The sequence below is a fragment of the Xenopus tropicalis genome, chromosome 1, assembly GCF_000004195.4.
Source record: "Xenopus tropicalis strain Nigerian chromosome 1, UCB_Xtro_10.0, whole genome shotgun sequence".
Taxonomy (NCBI): Eukaryota; Metazoa; Chordata; class Amphibia; order Anura; family Pipidae; genus Xenopus; species Xenopus tropicalis.
This window is the reverse complement of record NC_030677.2, coordinates 187,469,480-187,495,911: the sequence shown is the minus strand read 5'-3', so window position 1 is coordinate 187,495,911 and position 26,432 is coordinate 187,469,480. Positions and strand designations below refer to the sequence as shown.

The 26,432-nt window shown below is 39.9% G+C and overlaps 1 protein-coding gene across 1 annotated transcript; it reads left to right on the top strand.

Annotated features, from left to right (window-relative positions):
• The first annotated feature begins 2,378 nt into the window (after nt 1–2,378).
• srek1 (splicing regulatory glutamic acid/lysine-rich protein 1) lies at nt 2,379–26,287 on the top strand. Its single transcript, XM_002934189.5, has 13 exons — nt 2,379–2,707; nt 6,410–6,543; nt 17,795–17,931; nt 19,153–19,185; nt 19,613–19,819; nt 20,456–20,634; nt 21,638–21,768; nt 22,075–22,180; nt 22,715–22,834; nt 23,573–23,719; nt 23,835–23,927; nt 24,241–24,382; nt 24,703–26,287. The coding sequence occupies exons 1-13, from the start codon at nt 2,583–2,585 to the stop codon at nt 24,847–24,849; spliced, it is 1,701 nt and encodes a 566-aa protein (XP_002934235.1). The 5' UTR covers nt 2,379–2,582; the 3' UTR covers nt 24,850–26,287.
• Nucleotides 26,288–26,432: the final 145 nt, after the last annotated feature.

Here is a 26,432-nt window from a genome sequence, read left to right as displayed (position 1 = left end):
TGGGTGAGCAAGAGGGCCCACTTACACCTGGGCCCACTGGGAGTTTTTCTGGTATCCTGGTGGGCCTGTCCGACACTGATAACAGAAGACCTTTGTAAGTTGGGCAGACTTCTCATGGCATAGAGAGGGCGCTGGGCAAGGGACTGTGGGCGGATCAGAGGCGTGGCTGGGGCGGAGAACTAGTTATGACAAATTTACCTGCAAGTACATTGCCATTACATTTTTTATACTGGCAACCCTAATAACAACTTCCTATTGCAAATACACTTCTTCAGCAATAAGGGACATGAGGAAAATACAGTGGCTTGCAAAAGTATTCGGCCCCCTTGAACTTTTCCACATTTTGTCACATTACAGCCACAAACCTGAATCAATTTTATTGGAATGCCACGTTAAAGACCAATACAAAGTGGTGTACACGTGAGAAGAGGAACGAAAATCATACATGATTCCAAACATTTTTTACAAATAAATAACTGCAAAGTGGGGTGTGCGTAATTATTCAGCCCCCTTTGGTCTGAGTGCAGTCAGTTGCCCATAGACATTGCCTGATGAGTGCTAATGACTAAATAGAGTGCACCTGTGTGTAATCTAATGTCAGTACAAATACAGCTGCTCTGTGACGGCCTCAGAGGTTGTCTAAGAGAATATTGGGAGCAACAACACCATGAAGTCCAAAGAACACACCAGACAGGTCAGGGATAAAGTTATTGAGAAATTTAAAGCAGGCTTAGGCTACAAAAAGATTTCCAAAGCCTTGAAAATCCCACGGAGCACTGTTCAAGCGATCATTCAGAAATGGAAGGAGTATGGCACAACTGTAACCCTACCAAGACAAGGCCGTCCACCTAAACTCACAGGCCGAACAAGGAGAGCGCTGATCAGAAATGCAGCCAAGAGGCCCATGGTGACTCCCATGGGGGAGCTGCAGAGATCTACAGCTCAGGTGGGGGAATCTGTCCATAGGACAACTATTAGTCGTGCACTGCACAAAGTTGGCCTTTATGGAAGAGTGGCAAGAAGAAAGCCATTGTTAACAGAAAACCATAAGAAGTCCCGTTTGCAGTTTGCCACAAGCCATGTGGGGGACACAGCAAACATGTGGAAGAAGGTGCTCTGGTCAGATGAGACCAAAATGGAACTTTTTGGCCAAAATGCAAAACGCTATGTGTGGCGGAAAACTAACACTGCACATCACTCTGAACACACCATCCCCACTGTCACATATGGTGGTGGCAGCATCATGCTCTGGGGGTGCTTCTCTTCAGCAGGGACAGGGAAGCTGGTCAGAGTTGATGGAAAGATGGATGGAGCCAAATACAGGGCAATCTTGGAAGAAAACCTCTTGGAGTCTGCAAAAGACTTGAGACTGGGGCGGAGGTTCCCCTTCCAGCAGGACAACGACCCTAAACATAAAGCCAGGGCTACAATGGAATGGTTTAAAACAAAACATATCCATGTGTTAGAATGGCCCAGTCACAGTCCAGATCTAAATCCAATGGAGAATCTGTGGCAAGATCTGAAAACTGCTGTTCACAAACGCTGTCCATCTAATCTGACTGAGCTGGAGCTGTTTTGCACAGAAGAATGGGCAAGGATTTCAGTGTCTAGATGGGCAAAGCTGGTAGAGACAGACCCTAAAAGCCTGGCAGCTGTAATTGCAGCAAAAGGTGGTTCTACAAAGTATTGACTCAGGGGGCTGAATAATTACGCACACCCCACTTTGCAGTTATTTATTTGTAAAGAATGTTTGGAATCATGTATGATTTTCCTTCCACTTCTCACGTGTACACCACTTTGTATTGGTCTTTCACGTGGAATTCCAATAAAATGGATTCATGTTTGTGGCTGTAATGTGACAAAATGTGGAAAACATCAAGGGGCCGAATACTTTTGCAAGCCACTGTAGGTTGCCAAACTGTTTTCATTGGAACCCTGGCCCTATCCTAAACCGCAAAGGCAGCTACAAAATCTCCACCATACAAAGGGCTGGACAATCAGCTTTGAGTGTAATGAGGTTTAACTAGTGAAATGCTCTGTCCCTCACTTTCTATGCTTATCTGTGGGTTTATTGGTACCCAGTGTAACACTACTCCCCCAGCTTCCCTACCAGATGTCTAATTTGGAAGCGATGTAGCAGAAGCCACAAGCTGCCTTGGCTGGGGAAGGGCTGATTGCTGCTACATTGTATCAAGACAAAGAGCCAGCAGGGCAGAACAGGACCATACAGAAACTGCTTTAAAGCCGTAGTTTATTCACCATACAGAACTTTTATTTTCGCTTTAAAACTATAGACTGCATGCGTAATTGCGACAGTGCCGTTATAACGCTGGTTATCAATTACCCATGTTTAAATGGTGCGGGTACAGCGCAGTGCTAGCAGCACCGCCACTAACTTTTACTTTCCTAGGGCTACACTGGGAAGGCAGTGATAGATTCCTCTACAGTGAGGGACTGTTAGCGTTTCCGCTTCCGGTGGCGCTCTGCACTTGCCACTGCCTGTGCTTTGTGGTGGCTGCGCCGGAGCGGGAGTGCATCCTTGTTCGCTGCGCTCTAGTTTTGCAGCCTTTACCGCCGCCGCCATGAGCCCCGGGCAGACCACGGTCATTCAGGTTACAAACCTTTCTGCGGCTGTTACAAGCGATCAAATGCGGACTCTCTTCTCCTTCCTGGGGGATATAGAAGAACTGAGGCTCTATCCGCCTGAGTGAGTGCAGGGGCTGCCATACACATTGATGGGGGTGGGCTTCTCAGTAGCGGAGTGCTGCAGCGCTGAGCAGTGTTTGGCAGGGGTTGCTGGGAGTTGCTGTCCAGCTTCATTACCAGCTTTATAGCTGCAGGTGTTATAATAATAATAATAATAATATCAGTTTAAATCACCAGTATAAGGTATAGGTTTGTATTTGGCTGATTATGGCTACGGCCCAGGGAGTTGTAGTTCATCTGCACAGCTGGAATGTGCTAGTGCAGTCACATTGCCATAGGCTTTCTGTCATCTGCTGGTGATTGTATTAGTATTTCTTACCCTGTAGAATGGTACTCAGAGATTGTACATCATTCATATTAGCCCCTACACCACTGGAGCTTGCACTCTAATCCTCCTATGGCACTAACGCAGCCCCCACTGGAGCAGTTTTCACCAGAAGCCAGTGAAGCCGTGTGTATGGTTTTGGGCTGTGGGTGGAAACTGACCCTTGTGGAACCAAACTCCGGACTCCACGTGCAGGCAGATTGGTCAGAGCCTGGGGCAGTTATTAGTATTGCCCATCAAAGGCTTCAGTTTATCCTTCCGTCAGATGGCCGAACAACAGGAGGGCTGGGGGCTGCCATCTGGATGGAAATGCTCAGGCCACTGGCGGAATATTAGTATCTGTGCATGTGATTGCTGTTTGGGCCCACTCATTGTACTTATGATAACGTTTGTCTGAATAGTGAGCACAGTCAGCCCTGTAAGCTGCATATACCAATCACTATGGCACAACCTCTCATCCAAAACATGTTTAGAGCTGTAACTGGATACAAAATATTCCATTTTGTATAATGACAACTCTAAGAATTTTAAGTATGGATACACAGCCATTAAAAATATTTTCTTTGTCATGTTAGTAAAAGCCTGTGTAAGAAGTATCTGTTCGCTACATTGCTCATCTTTTTATATAGCCGGGCCAGTAAAATAAAAGCCAGGTGGCAAGTGTTTATGTGGGGTTTTTTTTTGTCATTTAAACCTCAGCTGCACTATATGGCCAAAAGTATCCAGACACCCTTCTAAAGTCCGGAGTTCTCTACTGTCACTTGACACAAGTTTTTAAAATGATTCCTCTTTATCTGTAATAATAAAACAACACATTTTACTTGATCCCTACTAAGATAGAATTAATCCTTATTAGAGTCTGGGTGTATGTTAATGTTTAGATCATTGGCCCTAGTAGATATGATTGGATCAGTCTGATTGGGCCGTCACATAGGTGGCCAGTTCAGGCCCAGATCCATTCAGTTGGCAAGGTCGCTTGTGTACAAGCAGCTTAAGGTATTTCACACTGGCATGAGTGATTTTGGATCAATTCTGGCACCTTGGAGCTCACATAGTGTTGCAGGCATGTTCCAGGGTTTAAAGGAACAGTAACACCAAAAAATGAAAGAGCTTTAAAGTAATAAAAATATAATGCACTGTTGCCCTGCACTGGTAAAACTGGTGTGTTTGCTACAGTAATACTACTATAATTTATATAATAAGCTGCTGTGTAGCCACGGGGGCAGCCATTCAAGCTGGAAAAAAGGAGAAAAGGCACAGGTTACATAGCAGATAACAGATACATTCTGTAGAATACAATAGTGTTTTATCTGTTATCTGCTAGGTGCATGTGCCTTTTCTCCTTTGAATGGCTGCCCCCATGGCTACATAGCAGCTTATTTATATAAATTATAGTAGACTTTCTGAAGTAAACACACAACTTTTACCAGTGCAGGGCAGCAGCACATTATATTTTAGTTACTTTTATACACTTTCATTTTTTGGTGTTACTGTTCCTTTAACAGAATAGCGTTAGCAGTGAATGGATGAACATGTGCATCTGGATGGGTGGGCTTTATAGACCCAAGACCACGGGTGCCCACGGGATGTAGATCAAGGTCTACCAGTAGATCACTTTAAGTTTTTGGTAGACTCACGATGGAGGCCAGATAGCAAGAGTAGATCACAGGGTGACAAACTCTGGGTACCCCTGCCCAAGACTATACATTCTAACCTTGCCACAGCTGTAGGGCATAATGCATGCCATGGCTGTGTGGGCAGAAGATTGCAGTATCTTTCTGCGGATTATTTTATTACAGCTTGGGGAAAAAATGAAATTTTCCTGGGCTTAATGGTTTTCAGTTGTACATTCCCTTCAGTTCCAGGGCTTTTGGATGCCTTACTATATATATGTGCCTGAGGATTACAGACTCTTGCATGCTGCCATGGTTTTGGTTAGCCACACTTTGTTCCAAATTGGAGCATTATTATGTAGCGTCCTGGCTCACTGGGGGTGTCACACTTAATAGCAGGCAGAAGAGACTTTTTAATTGTTTAAAAGTCTGCCTTTGTAGTGCAATACCTGCCTGCTGAATAATCTGGATTCAGTGCAATATAGGGATGCAGAGGAAGGAAAATCTAGAAGGAGAAATTTAGCTTTCCATGAATTAACCTTTTAGGGTATTATTACCAGATGTGGTGGGTTCTCAGCTCCTGGAGCAGTGACAGTGAGCAATCATACCCGTCTCTTTGCACAGTGGGGGGATTTTGGCCCAAATATGTTCTTGTCCAGGCTAAAATTTACCCCTGTGTGCAGTGGCAGGCACATGTAACTGAAGCAAAGGGCAAGGGCAGTTTTTACAGTGGAAACCCACCTGAAGAGTATCCATGAAGTTTAGCCATAACTGTGTTATGTAACTGCATATCCGAAAAATGTTATGATCTTGTCCCTTAGCAGTTACATAACTCCTACTCTTACAGTTTTTCCCCTGCTGAAGCTAAATCCTTTCTCTTTAATCCCAGATGGCGACCTCTTTTTCTTTTCTGTATTCCTGTCAATGACAGCATTCTATATATGGTAACTGTCATATGGCACAGTGATGTAATTATGTGCTACGTTCAGTGACTCACATTAACTGTAAATTATAATGGATCTTACACAGATAATATATGTCTTATTGTTTGGTGTGCTCCCTCAACATAACATGTTTTTCATTTTTGCCTGGGCAACCAACTAAATCTGATTTAAATGTGAACTAAAGCGAAACAAAGAAGTAGGCTAAAAATGTTAAACGTTTTATTTTGGACTTTTTTTTTTTACTAGCCCAAGGAAACCACAGCCCTTTAGCAGGGAAGGTCTGTGCCCTCAAAAATGCCCCCAGTAGCCTCGATCTTCTTTTCTGCTGATTCCCTGCCCATACTCTGTGCTACTGTCACTTACCTGAGCTTAGGGGCCTTCTCACATTATACTGTATATATAGAATAATTCAAAATCTCATTACATGGCAGCTCGGAAACCAGTGCGTTTTGCATCAGCATTTAATAATCAGACCTGTGGCATCAGTTTTTATGGCAAGTGAACTTCATATTCTGCTGACTATTTGCAAAAACCCCTAAGCTAGATGTGCCTATGTGATCCTTGCCTGCTATATATGCTGTTTGTCTGAGGCAGAAAGCATAAGTTCTATAGCTGTGTCAGAGACATGTTTTTAGGTTGAGGAAGTGCAATAATCATAAAAGAACATAAAATATTAAAACTTCAAAGTTAAAACATCTACTTTATGGGAAAATATTTTCATGGTCCCTTTAACATTTGTCAAATTGCCTTTTTGTGCTTTATCAGATGTAATACTATTTCTGTGATGCCCAGACTAATTGTGTGTCTCTCTTATTTTTCAGCAATGCTCCTCTTGCATTTTCCTCCAAAGTTTGTTATGTTAAGTATCGCGAGCCTTCGAGCGTCGGCGTGGCCCAGCACCTAACTAACACGGTTTTTATTGACAGAGCTCTGATAGTTGTGCCCTGTGCAGAAGGTTGGTATTTGTGATGCTTTTATGTGATGTCATTGTTCTGTTTGTGCTTTCCAGCGGGTGATGTCATGATTCTCACATATAACTTCAATCAAATCCAAATGAAAGCAACTAGTATACAGCATACACCTACCTTGATTTCAGACACCCCCTTCTGTTACATTTGGGGTGAAGAGACACAGAGCTACTAGTAGCAACTACTTTGTCGTGGCTACTAAAACAGACAGTGCTGATCATTTACTGATAATTGTCTCTGTGTGTTTTAGCAGAGGCAATTTTCAGTATTGTCTATGGCAGGGATTTTGCTGGCGTAGCCGTGAAAAAGTAGCTGCTACTAGTAGCCCAGTGTGTCTTCACCCTTAGTGAGTACAAACCTAATACACAGAATAAAGCTACATGAATCCCATTCTTCTTTTCCACCCCTGTTTCCACCTATTGATTTGCTGGAAATGTCACATGACATGAAGTTATTACATTTACATATATGTATATTTGTCTTTCAAAAGTCTTTGTTGCATTGCTTTTTATTGGCATGCATCTGCTTGCTGTACATATACAAGGGCGATGCATCACACATTTACACAAACTTGCCTGTGTACCTGCGTTAGCAACTGCTTTAACGGGTCAAGGCTTCTTAAGGGGACCTGTCCTTTAATGACATACAATGTCCCTGAGAGTATTGTGGGGGTAAAACACCTTGTTTGACTTAAGACCTAACAGGCGCTTTAGAAGCTGGCATGTCTTAAAGGGAAATTTACTTAGCAGTTTGCACACAGGAAGCACTTTGCAAAGTAAATAAGAAGTTGTGTGAGATGCATTGAGTTAACTATTGAGGAGGAGGTGTTGGTATATAAATGTCAGCTGGGGCTCATTTCAGTCTGCCTAGCAGATGCCAAATATTGTGCTATAAAAGAAGGAAAGGTTTGCTCACATTTGGTGCTGCTAAACAAACAAGTAAATGATGCTGGTGTATAAAAGCTGCAATCACAGTACCCCCACAGTATCTGTAACTGCTTCCCATAGTATTCTATGGCAAATGCACAGCTTAGTGCAGAAGAAACTGTGGCAGCCGGACCTCCACTAACATTCTAGCTTCAGCATCTTTTAGCAGAGGTCCCTCTGTCACCCCCACATGCACTACTCTTATAGATTACACAGGGAATAGGGAGAAGTGGTTGGGGCCTTTTGACCACCTCTGTTTTCTTCCTGAATACATCACAAAACCCTATGTGCCATTGTACTTTTAAAGTTTGGTTTTACTAGACCTTTGTTGTACAGAAGCAAAAGCTTTGCTGTTTTTATTATCTTGTTGGTATAAAATCCAGTGCTAGTGTAATGGGGTTAATTTGACGTAAAGATGTGTAAAGCTCTAATTGGGTGTAGCTGACCCAAACCTGGACCCACAACTTAATAAATACCCAGCTTATTCCACTATAGGTTAAACTGCCACTGCCAGATGTTTCCTTATACTCCTAGCAAAATTTATAAATACAAATTTTTAGGCCAAAAATAGTGTCCATAACTACATTTTGATGTCTCTTTTATATGTGTGAAATTTCACTCTCACTCTTTCTCTCATTCTCTCTTTTCCTTTCTTCCTTCCAGCCTTTTTCAGCTCTGTCAGATACTTCTTATAATATTACTGATATATTACACATTTTTGGTTTTGTATGGGACACTTACTACGGTCACCCCTAGATACAACAGTTGCTGAGCATGGTAGCTACTAATGGGGGCTACTAATGGGAAGCATGTACCCCATTAATACATTTTACAACTTTATACAAAACATTGCAAGGCTTTTCAGTACTTAAACAATATAAAAACAAACACAGGAATTCCTTGTATTAATGCTTCTCTCATTTACATGCATATGGGGCTGCCATAGTGTCTTGGAGAATATCAAGTTGAAACCATTATGGACTGCACTAACAGTATCCGAGTAATAACCAGCAGCTCTGTGCGCACTCTTACCCATAGCCCTTGCTCTTTTTGGCGATCTTTTTGAAAAATAATTTCTGTTTAAGATGGTGATACACTATGAGATTTGCTTATTAAGGGAGGTCACACCAAACCAAGATCTTTGCCACCAGTGAGTCACATTGGGCTATTGGTCCTGTCGGAGGAGCAACACCTCAGAGCACTGATGCAGCCAATGTTCTTATTCACTAAGGGGGGGGGGGTATTTATTAATACTGGAGACAAGCATCCCCAGTAATGCTGCCCATAGCAACCAATCAGCAATAAGGTTTAAATGGTAACCTACAAGTTAGAAAACAAAAGCAAAGATCTGTTTGGTTGCTATGGGCAACTTCACCGGTGATGTTTGTCTCTAATGTTAAGAAATACGCCCCTAAATCCCTTAATAACTAGGCAGGTGTCTTTAGACATAAGGCTTATAACGGGATAACTCCTAGAAAGATAACAGAGAAGTGACCTGTGTAGCTTTGCATGTCTTTTACTGATATAAGAGGAGACATTGGCTATATGCTTTACTGCTTCTCACTTAACTGGACTTCTCCTAGACACTGATTTAATTGCAGATCCATTCTTGTATATTATTTGATGTATTAGTACTGATAACTGGGTTTGGTAAAAGTAAACAGACATCTTATAAGTTTTTAAAGAATTTTGCCTTTTCTCCCCCCTTAGATTTAAGAAAAAGCTATAATTAAATAAACTGGAATATTTCTTTTTATATCCTATGGTACAAATAGGTGCATTTATTCATAACAATGGAGGGAAGTCAGTCAGCTTTAAAATTCCCTAATAACATCTTAGCTTGTAAGAGTTTATGCCAGTAAATACTACTAGCAATTAGGTGTGTGCTGAGCTCCAGCTGTCTCAGCGTAGTAGAGAATTGTAGGCTTTTGGGCCAAAGGATGATTATGGATAGAGGGCTTTGTCTGTGCAGGACATTATGTTTTTTCCATTATATGTTCATGAGTCTGTAAATACAACGAGATCTTGAGTAGGCTGAATCTATAGCCCCCCCCCAGGCCCCTTAGATAAAGGGCTCTGATATTCTATGGTGGATATTCCAATGGTGTGTTTAAATGTACAGCTCTGGAGAGTTTTCCCATTTGTATATGTCCCAGGCATGAATGCACATATTTACTGATTGACCTGCACATCCTGGTGTATCAGGACACTGGTTTTTAAGTGTTGGTTCAAGTCCCTCTGTGGTACAGTGTTTGGTCAGGGCTCAGTTAGCTCAAACCAGGGTTACAGATACACAAAAGTATTGATGTTTTAGATGTTCAGCCATTGTTTGCAGAGGATAGCTCACTTAATTACCTTCAAGTTTGGCATGTGGGATACCAAATAGGCATTCTCCCCTTATTTCAACCTAACTAGGCTGTAAGCTGGACTTTCCACCCCTGGTCCCAATGTACACGTTAAGCCATACATTTTAAACTTGTATCTCTCTATCCAACAACTTGTTGGATGATGCTGAATGTACAGTATTCACCTGACTTTTAGCTTGCAATGGGTGCTGATTGGGACCCCCATAGATAGCACTTGCTTTCCCATGGTGACAAACATCTTAGATTTGTTTGTTGCATAGGAAGTTGTAGCATTGGGACCTGTGAAGTTGCAATGGCAGTAGGGGACCTTGGCTTCACAATTGTAGTTCTTCAAGCTTGTACAAACTTTTGAGGCATGGTGCAAGTGTCCGTAGGTCCATCCAGTAGTTTTAAAAAGCAAGTACTTCACTTGTTTGTTTGTCTTACTGCTAAGGTTTTTATTTTCTAATTAAAATTTTGAATTACTGAAGAGTTTACTGCTTAACCTATACAAGGAAGTTGGTCAATGCTCTTATCAATGAATACACACAGACACAGCATCAAATTAGTAGTGAGAACCTTCAAGTTCTATTTTTTTTTTTAATCCATCAGGATTTAGATATAAGGGCACACAAATATTTATTTTGGTGGTGGATGTGCGTCATTTAACGATACTTGCAGTATAAGTTAATGTAAATATTATTAGTAGGCCCATTGCACGGGTTTGTCATTATTTCATCTATGTAGGCTAAGCCAGTGTTACTGCTGGGTGGGACATACCCTAAACAGTTATACAGAATAATAACTCAACTGCTTTTAAATAAAAAGGGGCTTTCACTGATATTTACTAGTCATCTGATCCACTCTTGTACATAGGTTATGGCTGTCTATAGATACAGAATAGTTCCGAAGTATGTATGTTCCACACACTAGCCACAGTTGTATATGGGCACAGCACAAGCTAAGAGAAGCTGCTAGCCATAGAAAAATAATAAAATGTTAAAGGAAAAATCAAATGTCCCACAATCTGGAATTGAAAATGCAAAGTGACTTGGGTATAGTTTTCTCTTAGGGTACATTTCTTTTTTTTCCCTTCCTTTTGTGCCAATTACATTTCTATGCTTGTTCCAATGAAAGTAAAGTGAATACTAACTGCCCGTTATGCATTTATTACATTGAAGAACACACAACAAACATTTTAACCATTTTCCTAAAATCAGATAATCCTGACTCTTCTACTGTCTATTTAAGTATAAAATCTTGGTTTGTCTTACATCCTCCTTTCCCATGATAAAAATACTGTGATAGTAAAATCCATTTGATGTACTGGGACTAGTGGGAGTGGTGTCTTTACTCAAATAAAATCAGCCAACTTGAGCAACATTTATGCCCTTCATTTTCTTTTTTTTTTTTTATGTCTGCATTTCACAGTAGACAGAATTTTAACAATTTGGTTTTGTATGTTTTTTTCTGTGTGATATATGTGCATTATTAGATGACTAGCCTGGCCAAGGCAGACCTGTTACACTTGCCTGAGTAAGGCACTGTTTGCCATGCCACTAAACCTGCCGTCAAGGGAAAAGGGAAAACTTCATGTGAGGATGAGCTCGGAGGCTGTGGCCGAAGATGGACGTCCTGTCTCTGTTATTTTGTTTTTGTTTCTTTATTTTTTTTTTTTCTTCTTTTTCTTTTCTTGTTTTTTATTTTCCTGTACATTTTATTTTGCTTCTTTGTGTTTTTTTTTATTTAAATCTAGTGTCCCTGCTCTCCCTCTTTTAGATTAACACAAGGTAGGCTTTAGTTCATGTTAGCTGTGCTAATAATGTGAATAAGATTAATTTACTTCTATGTCATTTTCTCTCAACTTGATGCTTCTTTTGACGGACTGTGGCTTGTGGCAGAGACAGCACGATGTGCCACCCCTTCTTACTGGTGACAATGTAGGGCCTATTTTGCTATTAGAATTGTAATGCAATGGCCAGTAACGTCAAAAGAATGGGTTTGCTTGTCATTTCTTGGGGGCTATTACAACATGCTCTAAATAATGGGCACGCTAGGGCTATGTCAGGGCAATACAGACTGATAGAGAACCTTGTGTTGCTAGTAACTGCCAGCAACCCACCATTTCTCCAAATAGGAGAAACGAATAACAGACCAAAGAAATATATGCTGGGTTCTCATTTTAAAAACATTTATACTAAAGGGGTGATTCACCTTTAAGTTATTGTTTAATATGTTATAGAATGGCCAATTCTAAACAACTTTTTAATTAGTTTCCATTATTATTTAAATAATTTTTGAATTATGTGCCTTCAGATTCTTTCCAACCTTTAAATAGGGGTCGCTAACCCCAGCAGCCAAACACTGTTGTTCAGCGAGGCTACAATTTTATTGTTATTGTTAGTTTTTATTACAGGAATTGGATCTGTTATCCAGAAAGTTCTGAATTACGGAAAGGTCATCTCCCATAGACTCCGTTACAAACAAATAATTCTTATGTTTAAAAATGTTTTCCTTTTTCTCTATAATAATAAAACAGTACTTTGTACTTGATCCCAACTAAGATATAATTAATCCTTAGTGGAGGCAAAACAATCCTATTGGGTAAAACCCCAGGTCCCGAGCATTCTGGATAATAGGTTCCATACCTGTACCTGATTTTTCTATTCAGGTCCTCCCCTATAAATTCATACCACTCCCTATTTGCTACGGTAATATAAACCCTAGCAACCAGATAGCTGCTAAAATTCCATACTGGAGAGCTGCTGAACAAAAAGTGAAATAATTAAAAAAAAATTAAATTTAAAAAAATTATAAAAAAATGAAGAATTGCAAATCATACTTAAAGGTAACTCAAAGGTGAACAGCCACTTTAAATCTTTCTATGTCAAGGCAATTTACATTTATCTTGCAGAAATGTGTTCACCTGTAATTGTTTGACTATGTTCACACAGATAAATCCTTACAATAAACATATACTTGGGCTAATATGTACTTTAAGCAGAACCTTTTCAGTTTTGTTGTTAGATGTCTTTGAAACTAATTTTTGATTTGTCACTAATTGAGCTTAGATTATTTATGGCAGTGCTGTCCAACTTCTGTGGTACAGAGGGCCAGAATTATTCTGGCCTGCGTGATGGAGGGCTGAGAATGGTCAGTTTTGACCACTCCCTTTTTAAACCACGCCTACTTCAAGCCACATAAGTGTTATCACAAGAGCTTTTTTTTTATTTCAGCAAATACACCCCACGCCTTACATTATTATATGCTATGGGCAATGGCAGGCTTTGGGGATCTGGAGTGTTTTGCCCAGCACATTTTCCCATAAAAGTTTGTCAGAAGACCCCGTACCTGAAATCCTCTTTCACTGAGAATCAAGCACACGTGTCGGCATGGGACACTGTTGTGACGTTTTCATAAAATGCTGAAATTGCCCAGTGCCATCGTCCTAAATGTAGTTTTACGTATATAGGTTACAAATTGTATTCAATATTATATTTACTGTTTATTGCCTGTAATGTTTGTAAATTTTGTATTTTTTATTATTAGAATACACAAGAATACACATGAATATCCTCTAAAATGTATGTAAATGTATGTTTAAAAAAAGTTCTTAGTGATGCCATTGGTTATAATAGGAGGCACATTATTCCTCACATGTACAATAGGGGATAAGTATGCAAAGTGAAAGTTTGGCCATTAAATTAACATGTACTATTTTATATTCTATTATTCTTAAAAAATGTATTATTTTATGTTTAGTATTTTTATATGTTGGACTGTCCTTAGAAGCTTTTCAACTGGTTTTCAGTTTGGATTATTTACCCTTTAGACTGTAATTTTCAGTAATTGTCAGGGGTCACTAAAATAACAGATTTTCAGAGACTTCATTTTTTTAAAGTCAGTGTTCCTTAGTTCCTTATCGTTTCGTACGATATTCAGTGCGTGTATGGCGGCTCGAAGAGGGGACTGATATCTCAGAAGGCTGCGGATATCGGTCGACTCATCGATCAGCCAGGTTAAAAGATTTTGATGGCGCCCGAGCAAAAACTACGTTCAGGGCTGAATCGCCAGGTGGATGTAGAATTTTTATTGTTTCTACCTCCATATCTGACGATTCAGGGTGGGAACGATCTTTTCGGAAAAGATCGGATCACTACGTGTATGGCCACCTTAACTCTCCGGTCACATTCATCCATTAAAGCACACCCAGCTAACAAATCTATATAACCTTCAGCAATCCTATTAAACCTAGCTACAAACTGTAATACTCCCTGTATGAATGTGGTAATGTTTAACAGCTTTGTCTCCTTACACTGATAAAATTACTATATATGCCTATATATGATACCTATGCCTGGCATTGCTCACTGTAAGTACATTATCTCTTATTGCTTTCTCTCTTACTATTATAAATCAGTGCATTGCTTTTTGGATCTGCATATATCTTAGGGCCTTGTACTGGACCTTTAAAGGCACCAGGGGTTGCTGGGTATTGCTTTCATTTGTGCTAATCCTGCACTGCTAGTGTGCCTTTATCAGACTGTACACACCTCTGTTATGGCTTTCTCCTGCTTTGTGGTTCTTGCACTCAAGCTGGCAAAGACTCCTCCAAAGATAGGGGAGCTGACACCGAGAAATTAAATACATGAAGGGTTCCTTTTAATACGTGGAAAGGGTAGAACTATTTTATGGAACAACTGCTTTATACCGACCATGTGTCCAGATTATGAGTAATTGAAACTTATATTTAGTACAGACTTGTTGGGTAAAGTCTTATTAAAGGAGCAGTACACCCCCTTGTTCAACATCAGTTCAGTGAATAGGCTTGTGCTACACATACTTCACATACTTTTTATTTAGCTAAACAGGGAAAGGTACTCCAATGTATCTAGTATAAATGAATCTAAAACAACTGGACTTGTTAAGTAATCATTGAAGATGTTTCACTACTCATCCGAGCAGCTTCTTCAGTCCAGTTGCTTTAGATTTATTTATACTAGATATACCATGACCTGGATGAATGAAAATCTTCATAGTCACTACTTCAATGTGTTCCCTGGGAGGTAGATAATTAGATCAGTGCACAGATAAGCAGAAGGCCCTAAAGGTGGCCATACACGCACCAATATTATCGTACGAAACCTCGTTTCGTACGATAATCGGTGCGTGTATGGCATGTCGGCGAGTCGACCGATATCGCAGGAAGCTGCTGATATCGGACGACTCGCCGATCGGACCAGTTTGAAAATTTTGATCGGGCGCCATAGAAGGCGCCTGACCAAAATTCTCCCTTCAGAGCTGAATCGGCAGAAGGAGGTAGAAATCCTATTGTTTCTACCTCCTTACCTGCCGATTCAGCCCTGAATGGTGTGTGGCGGATCTTATGATGTTTCGTGCGACCGATGGTCGTACGAAACATCGTCAGATCGCCACGTGTATGGCCACCTTTAGGCAGGGCTGATAATCTGTGTATTGGGAATCTAAAGATCTACTTCACAAGGACCAATTATGGGGGAACTTCAATTAGCCTGTTTAGTTTAAGACAAATTTTCCTGAATAAAAAATAGGCAAAAACTATGTTAAGGACAAGCCCTATTCATTGAACTCGTGCTGAAGAAAGGGGGTATACTTGCCCTTTAATTTTCACTTTTTTTCTTCAAAGGGCAACAAAACCATGATTCATTGATGGTGGAATTTGCAAACTAGAGATTTGGCAGAATCCAAGTGTCTTGTCAAACCAAATCAGAAACCTCAAAATCACTTGACTTTAGGTCGCACAATTAAGGGTGAAGACACACAGAGCTACTAGTAGCAGCTACTTGTCCCAGGTACTAAAATAACCAATGCTGATCAGCTACTGATAATTGCCTCTACGTGTGTTTTAGCAGAGGCAATTCTCCGTATCGTCTGTGGCAGGGGATTTTCTGAAATTTAGTAGCTGTGACAAGTAGCTGCTGCTAAGTAGCTCTGTGTGTCTTTGCCCTAAGAAAACTGTGTTTCCTATAAACTGTTTACCCAGCAGTGTATGTAAGTACAAGTACAGTGGATGCTGAAGAGGAGCTTTGTGGTGCACTGATTGAAAGTACCTGCGCCTGGTGCCTAATAAATTGGCACCAACCTCAATAAATTAGGGTTTAGTTGTCCTGACATATACATACTCTGTTCCTTTCAGATAATTTCTGCAAAACATGGAGAACACAATAGTAAAATGTTTAAATATATTTTGAAGAACTTTTACAGAATTCTTGCTTTATTAATGTTTTTCTTTCGAAATACAGATATCTGGTATTGTGCACTTAAGCTGAGCATATTAAATAACTGCAAATAGTTATTAGTACTTTATGGCATGTCTGCTTTTTGCCAGTTCTACATAGTGTAACGTTGTTTCCAGTTTGGGCTGTTGGTGTGAGGCTGCAGTTTATCACACAGTGTGAGGCACCATTGGTACTGAGAGACAAGATCTGTAGGTGATGGGGCTGCTGGTTGGTAAGGGGAGAAATTTCTGTCCCTTTCGATGTCAGTGTGCTGTGTAACAGCATTATCTCAGACAGAGCTCTTTATTCTGGGTTTCTGCTTTTTCAGGGTCTGGCCTTTTGTCTGCTTGATAAAACTACATATGCATGCCATCTATTATTCTTATTAGAATAATAATTGTGTTATTAACACTGCAGATAGGGCATATAGAGTCAAATGGTTGTATAGAGGGAGTAGAGCAGAGTTTGCTTCATGGTCTGTATCTTTTCTCTCTTATTTAGACTGATATGCCAGAATATATATATATATATATATATATATTATACACACATAATCTTTATGCTTTAACGTATGGAATTAAGTAGGAATTCCAGGCATTGCTTTATAGCAATCAATCTAGTGGCCCCCATATACAATTGTATTGCCTGAAATATGCAAGATTGTTGTTCGTTGCATATGTGGACTTTGTTGGTACTTGGGATATTATGCAGAGCTACCTCACTAAGTACCATTCCAATAGTTGAATGCATTAGGAAACCTTTTGCTGGAATTGCTGTATGTCAAGGGATCCCCGGAGTTGGCATTTAGGGTGAATAAGCCTTGTTCTGCCCAGAACACGTCTGTTTTGGATCAGTTCTGTGACTAAGTTGCTTTGTGAGAAATATCCTTTCCTCATAAGAAGGTGTGTGAGGAGATCTGCCCCGTTCTTATCTCTCTGCCATGCATGATGTTAGTGAATCTTCTGTACAGGCATAATTCTCTCAGCTTAGTTTTGTACGAAACTCTCCATCCTTGGCTTGTAATGACTATAGCTTGCAGTCGAGTGACCCAAAGGAATACTAAAGCAAGTGTGACGTCTCAGACATGGGAAATTAAGCAGCACGTTGTCTCCCTCTTCTTCATTTTCCTTTTTTTCTCCTAATTTTATTTACTTTGGTTTCTCTTTTTTTTTTTTTTTGTTTGTTTGTTTTTTTTATATCAAATTTGGAAATTTGAAATTTCTGGGGATTGAACTTTAAAAAATGTTCTTCTTTTCTGTATCTGATGTTCTGTGTGCTATTAGTGATGCAGCCAACACGAACGGTTGTCTTGTGTAACACAACTTTCGATCAGCGTGAAAACACCGCCCTGGGAAAAGCCTCCATGCTTGATATCGTTTGGTTCATGAACCTTAAGTGTCCTGTACAGGTGACCCATAGCTCAAAGTGTTAAATAATTGTCTATTCAGTTTTAAAAGTAATTTTCCAATAATGAGATAAATATATGGAGTTTTGATCACTTTTTTAATTTAGTTTTTTTGTTTTGTTTTTTCCACAAGAGTAGGGTAATAAGTTAGGATGGGAGAGAAAAAAAAATAAGTTTTTATTCTTTTTGTACTAGGGATCTGCTAGTGGCATTTTGTTTTATGGCTTTATTAGTTCCAGGGAAAAACTAAACATCTATTAACTTACACTCCCGACTTTTAACTTTTAATATTTGCCCTTTTGCAGGTAAAATCCCTGAAGAAACTAAGGCGCTTTCTCTTCTGGCTCCTGCTCCATCATTGTCAAGCTTGCTTCCTGGGGCTGGCCTGCTGCCCATTCCGGCACCAACTCCAACCCCTCCTATTGCATCTTCCCTTGCTTCGGTAGGTAATAAAATACTAGTAAGCTCTTTTGGGCAGGGCTCTCTTCACCTCTTGTATCGGTTATTGATTGCCTTATACGTTACTCTGTATGTCCAATGTATATAACCCATTGATTGTACAGCGATGCGGAATATGTTGGCGCTTTATAAATATATGTTAATAATAATAAATAATAATACTAGGGCCAGTTGGGGAGCCTTTTCTTATTGTAAGTATAGGTATGGGACCTGTTAACCAGAATGCTCTAGACCTGGAATTTTCGGGATTAGAGGTCTATCTGCAGTTTGGATCTACAAAAAAAAAAGTTCACTTTTCACTGGTCCCAAAATGTTTAATTGGCCAGAACTATGAGGCGCTCAATGAGAACTAGCGGGCCAAATTTTTTGGGCTTAAAATCACGATATGAAAAAAAAATTTGGAGTAACCACGATAATTTCTGATGTTCTAAAATGTCACGAAAATGCTTTTATCGGTCGTAGGAAAATATCAGACTATTGCCTTCTGAAATTCACAAAATTTTCAGATCCGAACGTTTGTATACGGCACGAAAGCCTTTCTGGCTTTGAAACCTTCAATGTATGATTTTGGAAGCCTTCTATAGGTCTCAGTGGCACTCAATAGATCCAACCTGGCCGAATGCCGAATGTTCGTAGTCTTTGCGAAAAGTACGACATTTTTGTGGAACTTAACAAAAACCATGAAAAAGTCGTAGAATTTTAACTAAATTTTTGCGGACATTCTGAAATGTTTGATAAGTTAGAAAAAATACGATTTTATCTCATAAATACTTAATCTCGGTTTTGTAAATGGGCCCCTAGGTGTCAGTGAGTCAGATTTCATTTTACTTCTAGAGTACACTGTATATTTAGACTGTAAGGCTGATAGCCTGCCTGGCTGTTTCTAGAATTAGAATTGGAGAAACAGCTGATTGTTTACTTAAAGCGAGGAAGCGGATCAGCTTGCATTGGCTATTTCTCCACCTTTGTTTCTACTACACTGGCACAGAAACATCCTGGTGTGCCATTTGCCTTACAGTAAGGTAACCCACAACTTAAGTGACTTTCTTGTACCTAGAAGCCCTACTATAACATTATCACTGTAGATTTATGACACAGTTTTTCCCCATATACTGACTTGTTTGTTTTTTGTATTCTGTAAGGTTCTGTTGCTTAAAACTGTCGATGTTTGTGTGCCAGAGTATTAATCAGTATAACTTTTTAGGTGCTGAGAAGAGAGAAAGTTGAAGTACCATTGGTAAGGAACCTATATATTGCAATAATGAATATTTGCCTCTTCCAGAAAATCATCCCCAATCTGCCTGTCCTCTAGTACTGCGGGCTGAATGCAGGGTACAAGCCTGCAAGATACCATATTGTAATGTGTTATATATACATATAATCTATTCCCACTGTGTCTGTACTCTCAGTTCTGCAGTGTTTCTAGGGCAACAGCCTGCATTTATAAGGGATGATGATATAATGATATTGTAAATCAAATGTGTTGGGTAAAAAGAATTCTCTTGCAGGCATTTTGAGGAGAATACATTCAGTATGATTGCATTTTGTGCCAGTAGCTTAATCAATGCCCATTCTTTCAGTCCTTTAAGTTATTTTCATTGATTTGAAAGCAAATCACTGCTAAATCTTTGTTGATCTGACTATTTTTTCATTGTTGTTGTTAGCTGAGTGTTCCACTTACCTCACTGGGAGTAAACTTACCCACGCCGCTGGAACCTGTTATAACAACTTTAGCCCCTGTTCTGCCGGCTCTCACACCAGCCATACCAGCAGTTGCTGATCTTCCGCAGCCCCCTCTCATGGGCAATGTGGACCCTACGAAAGTTGATGAAATTAGGAGGACAATTTACGTTGGAAACCTTAATTCCCAGGTATTTTCTGGCATACGTTATGGATCTGTTCAGCAGTGTTTAGCATCTGTCTCACTAAAACAAGGTTGCATCCGTTAGCAGCCAACTAGACTAAAAAATAAGGTCACAAAATGAGAGGATTTTAACCCTCTTCCACGCTATGTTTAACTGGTGGTGCAGCAGTTGATATAAATGGTTTAATCTAGTCATGCAGTGCAGCCATGGACACACACAGTACTGTTTATGACATACACACGTGGTTACAGGGGGCCTTGTTGAAAGCCATACTTACTCATACTAGGCATACCCAACTCTAGACATTGAAATGAGAAGGAGCCTGCAACCTCAACTATGTAACTTCCAATGTAGCTTTCAAATGAAAGATCCCTCCATTAAGCAAATAACTAATTTAAGTGCCCAGGAATCAAGTGCTCAGGAATTGCTACTCTTATAGTTTTATTATACACAAGAGCTATGCCAATCCTGTAAATCATATCCTTATAAACAGTGCTTAGTGATGTAATTACTGCCACTTGACTTACTGAAACTAGTGTATTGTATATTTTATATGGTCATAGAACTTCTCGGTGATGAATTAAAGTGGCCCTGTATTTAATTATGTTTTCATTTCATTGATTAATATTTTGACTGTTCCAGACTACAACGGCAGAGCAGCTGCTCGAGTTTTTTAAACAAGTCGGGGATGTTCGGTTTGTTCGGATGGCTGGAGATGAGACCCAACCCACGCGATTCGCTTTCGTAGAGTTTTCTGATCAGAACTCTGTGACGCGAGCTCTTACCTTCAATGGAGTTATGTTTGGCGATCGGCCACTCAAGTAAGTTACACAGTGATTTGTTCTGAGTGTTCATTGCTTTGTGTATTCTTTGACTGTCCGGCTGCTGTCTATGTTCAGGCATCTATCAGTCTAATACAAATATCTGTCGCGTGGCTACAATTTTTCTAGAATGATATATCTAACTTATTATAGTTTGCAAACAGGGATATCGACTGAAAGAGTAAACAAAATGCAGTGTCTGTGCAAGTCATCCCTATAAAACCAAGGCTGCCAAATCTAGGTTAGTCAAAGCTCAGAAATCACCACTGTTTAGCATTTAAATTCCGGCTAAGGAATCTTTTCATAAAGCGTATCTTCATGCCTTAAGACTACTAAAAAATAATTTAAACATTAAATAAAGAAAGGATTGATTCTATATTAGATCAAGTACAAGTTTCTGTTTTATTATTACAGAGGAAAAGGAAATCATTTTTATAAAATTTGATTAAAGTTATGGGAGATGGCCAGTGTGCATATTTGTACTTAAAATGAATGTATCTGTTTGCCAGTTGATTTGCACCCATATTATACTAAGCTGAATTGTGAGTGTAATTGGATTAATAACATTTACATTTGCCTTTTGTGTATGCAAAAGAGATGTGCCATAAAGGTGTTATCTCCATAAAAAATGTAAATTGAATAATAAAGTGCAATGCAGAAAACTGCAACAATAGTCACTAAAGCTTAGTACATATATGCCTGTTTGAGCTTGCAACTGCATGGGTAGATCAGTGGGCAGTTTGGCTGCACTTGCCTGTAGCCAGTGACCAAGTACATTAATAAAAAAAGGCCATGATTATATTTGCCTAATAATATAGTTATCACCCAAATGGATTAAGCACCTTGCCTATTAGAAATCCGCACAATCTATTTGGACAAATACCAACCAACCAAAAATCGACACTTTCAAAGAAGCTAACGGGGGGGAGCCTTTTGGCAGCTTTTTGGTATCCAGGCTGTTTACTTTCCATGCTGTGCTAAAATGAACACTCTCTTCATACAGAATAAATCACTCAAACAATGCGATTGTGAAGCCCCCTGAGATGACTCCTCAAGCAGCAGCGAAAGAACTGGAGGAAGTGATGAAGCGAGTAAGAGAAGCACAGTCCTTTATTTCAGCTGCAATCGAACCAGGTACTTGGCTTCTTACCCATAATGTTTAAAGCTGGCATCTTTCTAAATCTAGCATAAATATACAGTAATACATATAAAGATGATGTATCCTACAGTATATAAGATAATGTGGACATTTATACATGGATTATATGAAGGCATCTCATTGCACACTCAATGTGTAAATCTCCCAATAGAATATGTAGTTATGTTATTTCTGGCGGTTAATTCTAATCTTCCCTTTCGGAATAGATTGTGTGCTTCCGCCCATACGAGCTCAGTGCTCCTTTACATGTTTAGTGTATGCTGATATACATTTATATTCAGAGACAGGAAAGCCAGTGGAGAAGATTAAACAGGAGCACTCAAAAACTCGTTCGCGGTCCCGCTCCAAGTCACGTTCCAGAAGGAAAAGGTCACGTTCAAAGAACAGGTGAGAAAATCATTGAAATCTGCCTGGTAAAGGTATGAGAGACGAGTTTAAATTTTAGACAGAGAAATTTTTGGTTGGGGGTTAGTTAGGGTTATCTGGTAGGGGGATTAGTGTTATGTGATTTTCTTTTTTATGCGGTTAATGAATTTAGCAATTAAGATATCTGCCTCACGGTGTCACCAGCTTCCCAGCTTTTATCTGATAAATTAAAGACAGACAAGTGGAAGTTTTGGAAGAATAGCAGCACTTTGTTAAGCTTTAGAATTTAACTCAAAATTCTACTCCTTGTTTTGAGCTTCTACTAGCCAATGCTGATCACAACCCTTTTGCATATTTGTGCCTCTGAAAATGCCCCAGTAGTTCCCCGTTTATTTTTCTCTGGCTCTGATGATCCTGCAATGTCATGACATGTTGTGTTTTGTGTGGCTGCTGGCATTTAGTTTTGTTACACCACAGGGCTATGGCAAACATGGTACTGTAACCACAAGGTACATGTGAGTTACTTACTGGAAGTTTCCTTGTTTCCAATTACAGAAGCCACTCACGTAACAGATCCCGTTCCAGGCACAAAGAGCGTCGCAGGTCAAAAAGCCCACATAAGAAGCGTTCTAAGTCTAAAGATCGTCGCAAGTCAAAAAGCCGCTCACGCTCCAGGTATTTTAAGTTTGCCAGAACTTACTCTTTAAACTTTTTGGTGCAACGCATTGGGGACCGCATCGGCTTGATGATCCGGTCCCTAAACCGTTCGCACCTATGCCCGCCGTTTTAATCCAATCGCTTGGATCTTATAGTGTATGGGCACCTTAAGTGTCTCGAGTAGGAGGATGTTGGCATTATTGAATTATTTTCAAAGCAGTGTTGGTAGCATATAGGCCTCAATATATCTTTTATGATGAATGATTATCATGTATAAATACTTGGGGGTGAGTTTAGCCATTGCCAGTTACCTGTAAAATTTCAGTGAGAAAGTAGGTGAAAATGCCCTGCAGGGTCCCCCACTGATGCAAAAAATACTTGTGAATTTTACCAGTATGAGCTGCCTCCGAGCACTGGAGCTATCGGTTCTCCAGCCCTGACTCCAGACTTCTTGTAGGCTTTGCCACCTATAAGCCTTTCTTACAGATTTGTGAGATGTCTCTGTCATGTGGAGACATACAGCAACTGCACTACAGTCTTTGCATTATAATCTCTGTAAAGCACTGTTGAATATGTCATTACTATACTAATAAAGTATAATAATATATGCACACCCGCTGCTTCCTTAGCTTTTGGTTACTTTTGCTGTACCTAAAGTTTTATTTATCCAATTAAGCAGCAGCTAGATACCATAGCACTGGCTGAGCTGAAAGGTTTTGTGTGGCTGTTTTATATTGCTGTTCAATCCTTCCGCAGGGACAGAAAGAAGGAGAAGGAGTACAAGAGCAAAGGCCGGGAAAAAGAGAAACAGAAAGACAAATATGATAAAAAAAGGAAAGAGAAAAGGTCCAGAAGTCCTTCCAAGAGCAGCTCTTCCATTAGAAGGTCTCAGAGTGCCAGCAGGTATGTGGCCAGTGTCAGCAGACAATATTATGCTACTATGTGTATCATTGCCCCATTCTCTGCCCCAGGGGGGTATGCCTTATAAAAATATTAAAATCAAGTTTTTTTTTCTCAGAGAAAAGCGCAAAAGGAGAAGCAGGAGTCTTTCAAAATCACCAAGAACTTCCAAAACATTAAAGAGATCTTCTAGATCTCCATCTCCTAGGAGGTAGGATGTTAAAGGTTCTGGGCTGATAATTCTCAGTTCAACAAAAATGTATAAATCTTACATCACATTGGGTTAAACATGGGCTTTGCTCCATCTTCTAGCAGCCAGGAATCCTGAAAATAAATGCACAGCTCTGCTAATTATAACCAATATGCATCCATTTAACCCCAGAGAATCCGACTATAGACTGCACAGGCACCTTGCAGGCCTAACAGTTCCCTCCTGTACTGCCCCATGATCTTGTGAAAGTACACACGTGCTAAAATTGTGTATTTTAAGTTTTATTATCAATATCCTTTTTTTTTATTTTTAGCAAAAATAGGAAAGAAAAAAAAAAAGGAAAAGAACGGGACCACAATGGCAACAGACATGAAAGGGAGCACTCGGGTTCCCAGAAACGCAGTAAAGTCCAAGAGAGAAAGGAAGCAGCTGATCATTACAACACTAAGCTATCTGTGAGTATGCGTTGGCGCTCTTACACCTGCCCATGATGTACCTTAAAGGGGAGGTCACCTTAAAGTTAACTTTGAGTATAATGTAGGCGTTGATGTTGATTAGGAGATTCCCTGAACGCTTTTTTGATTTACATTGAATATTTTTGTCCCATGATTTAGCATTTTGTACACATCGCTTACATGATAAATGTGTTACTGTAGCGCCCCCTGCTGATTAAACCATACTGAAGCAGGAAGCAACTCCTGATTAATAAAAAATATAGGTTTTACCGTATGCTTGTTAGTTGTCCCCTTTTTAATTGAATTATTCTGCTTGCCAGGAAAAGCATCACAGTAAAGATGAACGGAATAACATGAAGGAAGTCCTCAGCGACAGCGATCAAGGGAATTCACAGCACAATGGGGACTGTCAAGTTACAGAAGAAAGCCCCCCACAGACAGAGGAAATGGCAAGTTCATCATCCTAGTGAGAACTCGGAGCTAAAAACTATGGCTCTGTTTAAAAATGGCGTCCTGCTGGCACTGTTCCGTGTCAGTATGCGATGCCCAGAATATAAGCTCCTCCGGCACATCCTTTTCTCTCTAGTATTGTATGTTTGCCACAGTGTTGGATAGCGTCCAGACCTGCTAACAAGTGGGCAGATGAACTGTTCATGCTATCATAGAATCCAAAGGCATTTCCATTACATCAGCAGTCATTACAGAGCGCTTCTTTGCCGGCACAGATATCATCATTTTCCCTTTGGTGTTTCTTTGTGACTTGGAACACTTGCAGGAATAACTGGGAAAGAGGTTGTTCCCTTGTTTTATTTAATTTTATGTGTGTTTGTGCACACTCCTCCCTATTCTGAGCTTTAATATCCTTAGGAATGGTTGGCAGTTGGACACTAATTATTGTATAGCTAATAATGTTTTTTTTTGTTTTTTTTTTAACCAAGTAAATGAAGCAGCCATAAGCCCTGCAATGAATGAGTGCTATGCTCTCACTCCCCCCCCAACAAGAAGTGCCTGACAGATTTTGAATCGCTGTCAGAGGATGCTGGGAGTTCCAGGCCACGGGTCAGACATACCTGGCCTAGTCCAATTTAAATATTCAAGGTGCTGTTTTAAAGGAAAATCATTGATAATGAGCACATTGAAGCACAAGGGGAAGCTTCAGTGCCTTCTGAAAGTGTTTTACACTAATTCTTCCTTCGAGGACTTTGTCATCCTGCCTAAATCAGTCATTAAACCCTAACATATGTCCGTGCCTCCGCCGTCACTTTATTGTCTTCAACTTTAGCTCAGCGGTGCCCTACATGTTCATTCCAGCAAGTTGTTTTTTTTAATTTTGCATATTAAACCTGGTACAGAAACCTATCTGAATTACCAGACAGATCAGAACACAAAGCAAAGGTATTTTTGGTGTCCTGCATGGGAGATTTTGCATGGGTGACAAAATGCCCTGTCACCCTAAGATGATAATGAAGGCACTTTAAATTTGTATATGAATGTCTAAATGTCAACTGCCCCATTACATTGCCGGAGCGCAGATTTCTCTAGGTGTTCGTTGGATTGGAATCAATATGCGGCCTTTGCCAGATCATCACCATTTTGTCCCTGAGCTGCTCCAATGTTATTTTGGGCTTGTTTTTCACCTGTCTGGGTATCTCTCTGGAATCTACTTCATTGTTCCAATACTGGTTTGTACCAACCAATTCCAGCAAAATTCACCACAAGGATCCGCTAACTGTCAGGGCCAGAGCACACTTGTTTCTCTTTCTGTGCAGCTTTTTACATTGCCTTTCATACTGTTCAACATCTTTTTCCTTCCCTACGTCTGTCAGGTGGGGTAATGTTCTATATGTAATACACAAAAGCCATAAATTTCCTGTAAATTATATCCTTATAAATGATGCTTAGTGATGTAATGTTTGTCTCATGACTAATTGAAACTTGTATATTGTAATAAATAAAGTCACCCCCCCCCCCCCCGTTGTAAAATATGAGGATATTATTATATTATGAGGAAGTCACTTTGAAATTCTATGATCTTTATAAAAGCACTTGG

Excerpts from the sequence above, each read along its gene's own strand:
- srek1 (XM_002934189.5), top strand. The coding sequence starts at position 2,583 with ATGAGCCCCGGGCAGACCACGGTCATTCAGGTTACAAACCTTTCTGCG. Across the intron at positions 19,186-19,612 it reads AGAAAGTTGAAGTACCATTG|CTGAGTGTTCCACTTACCTC; the intron begins GTAAGGAACCTA and ends TGTTGTTGTTAG. Across the intron at positions 22,835-23,572 it reads AAAAGCCGCTCACGCTCCAG|GGACAGAAAGAAGGAGAAGG; the intron begins GTATTTTAAGTT and ends ATCCTTCCGCAG.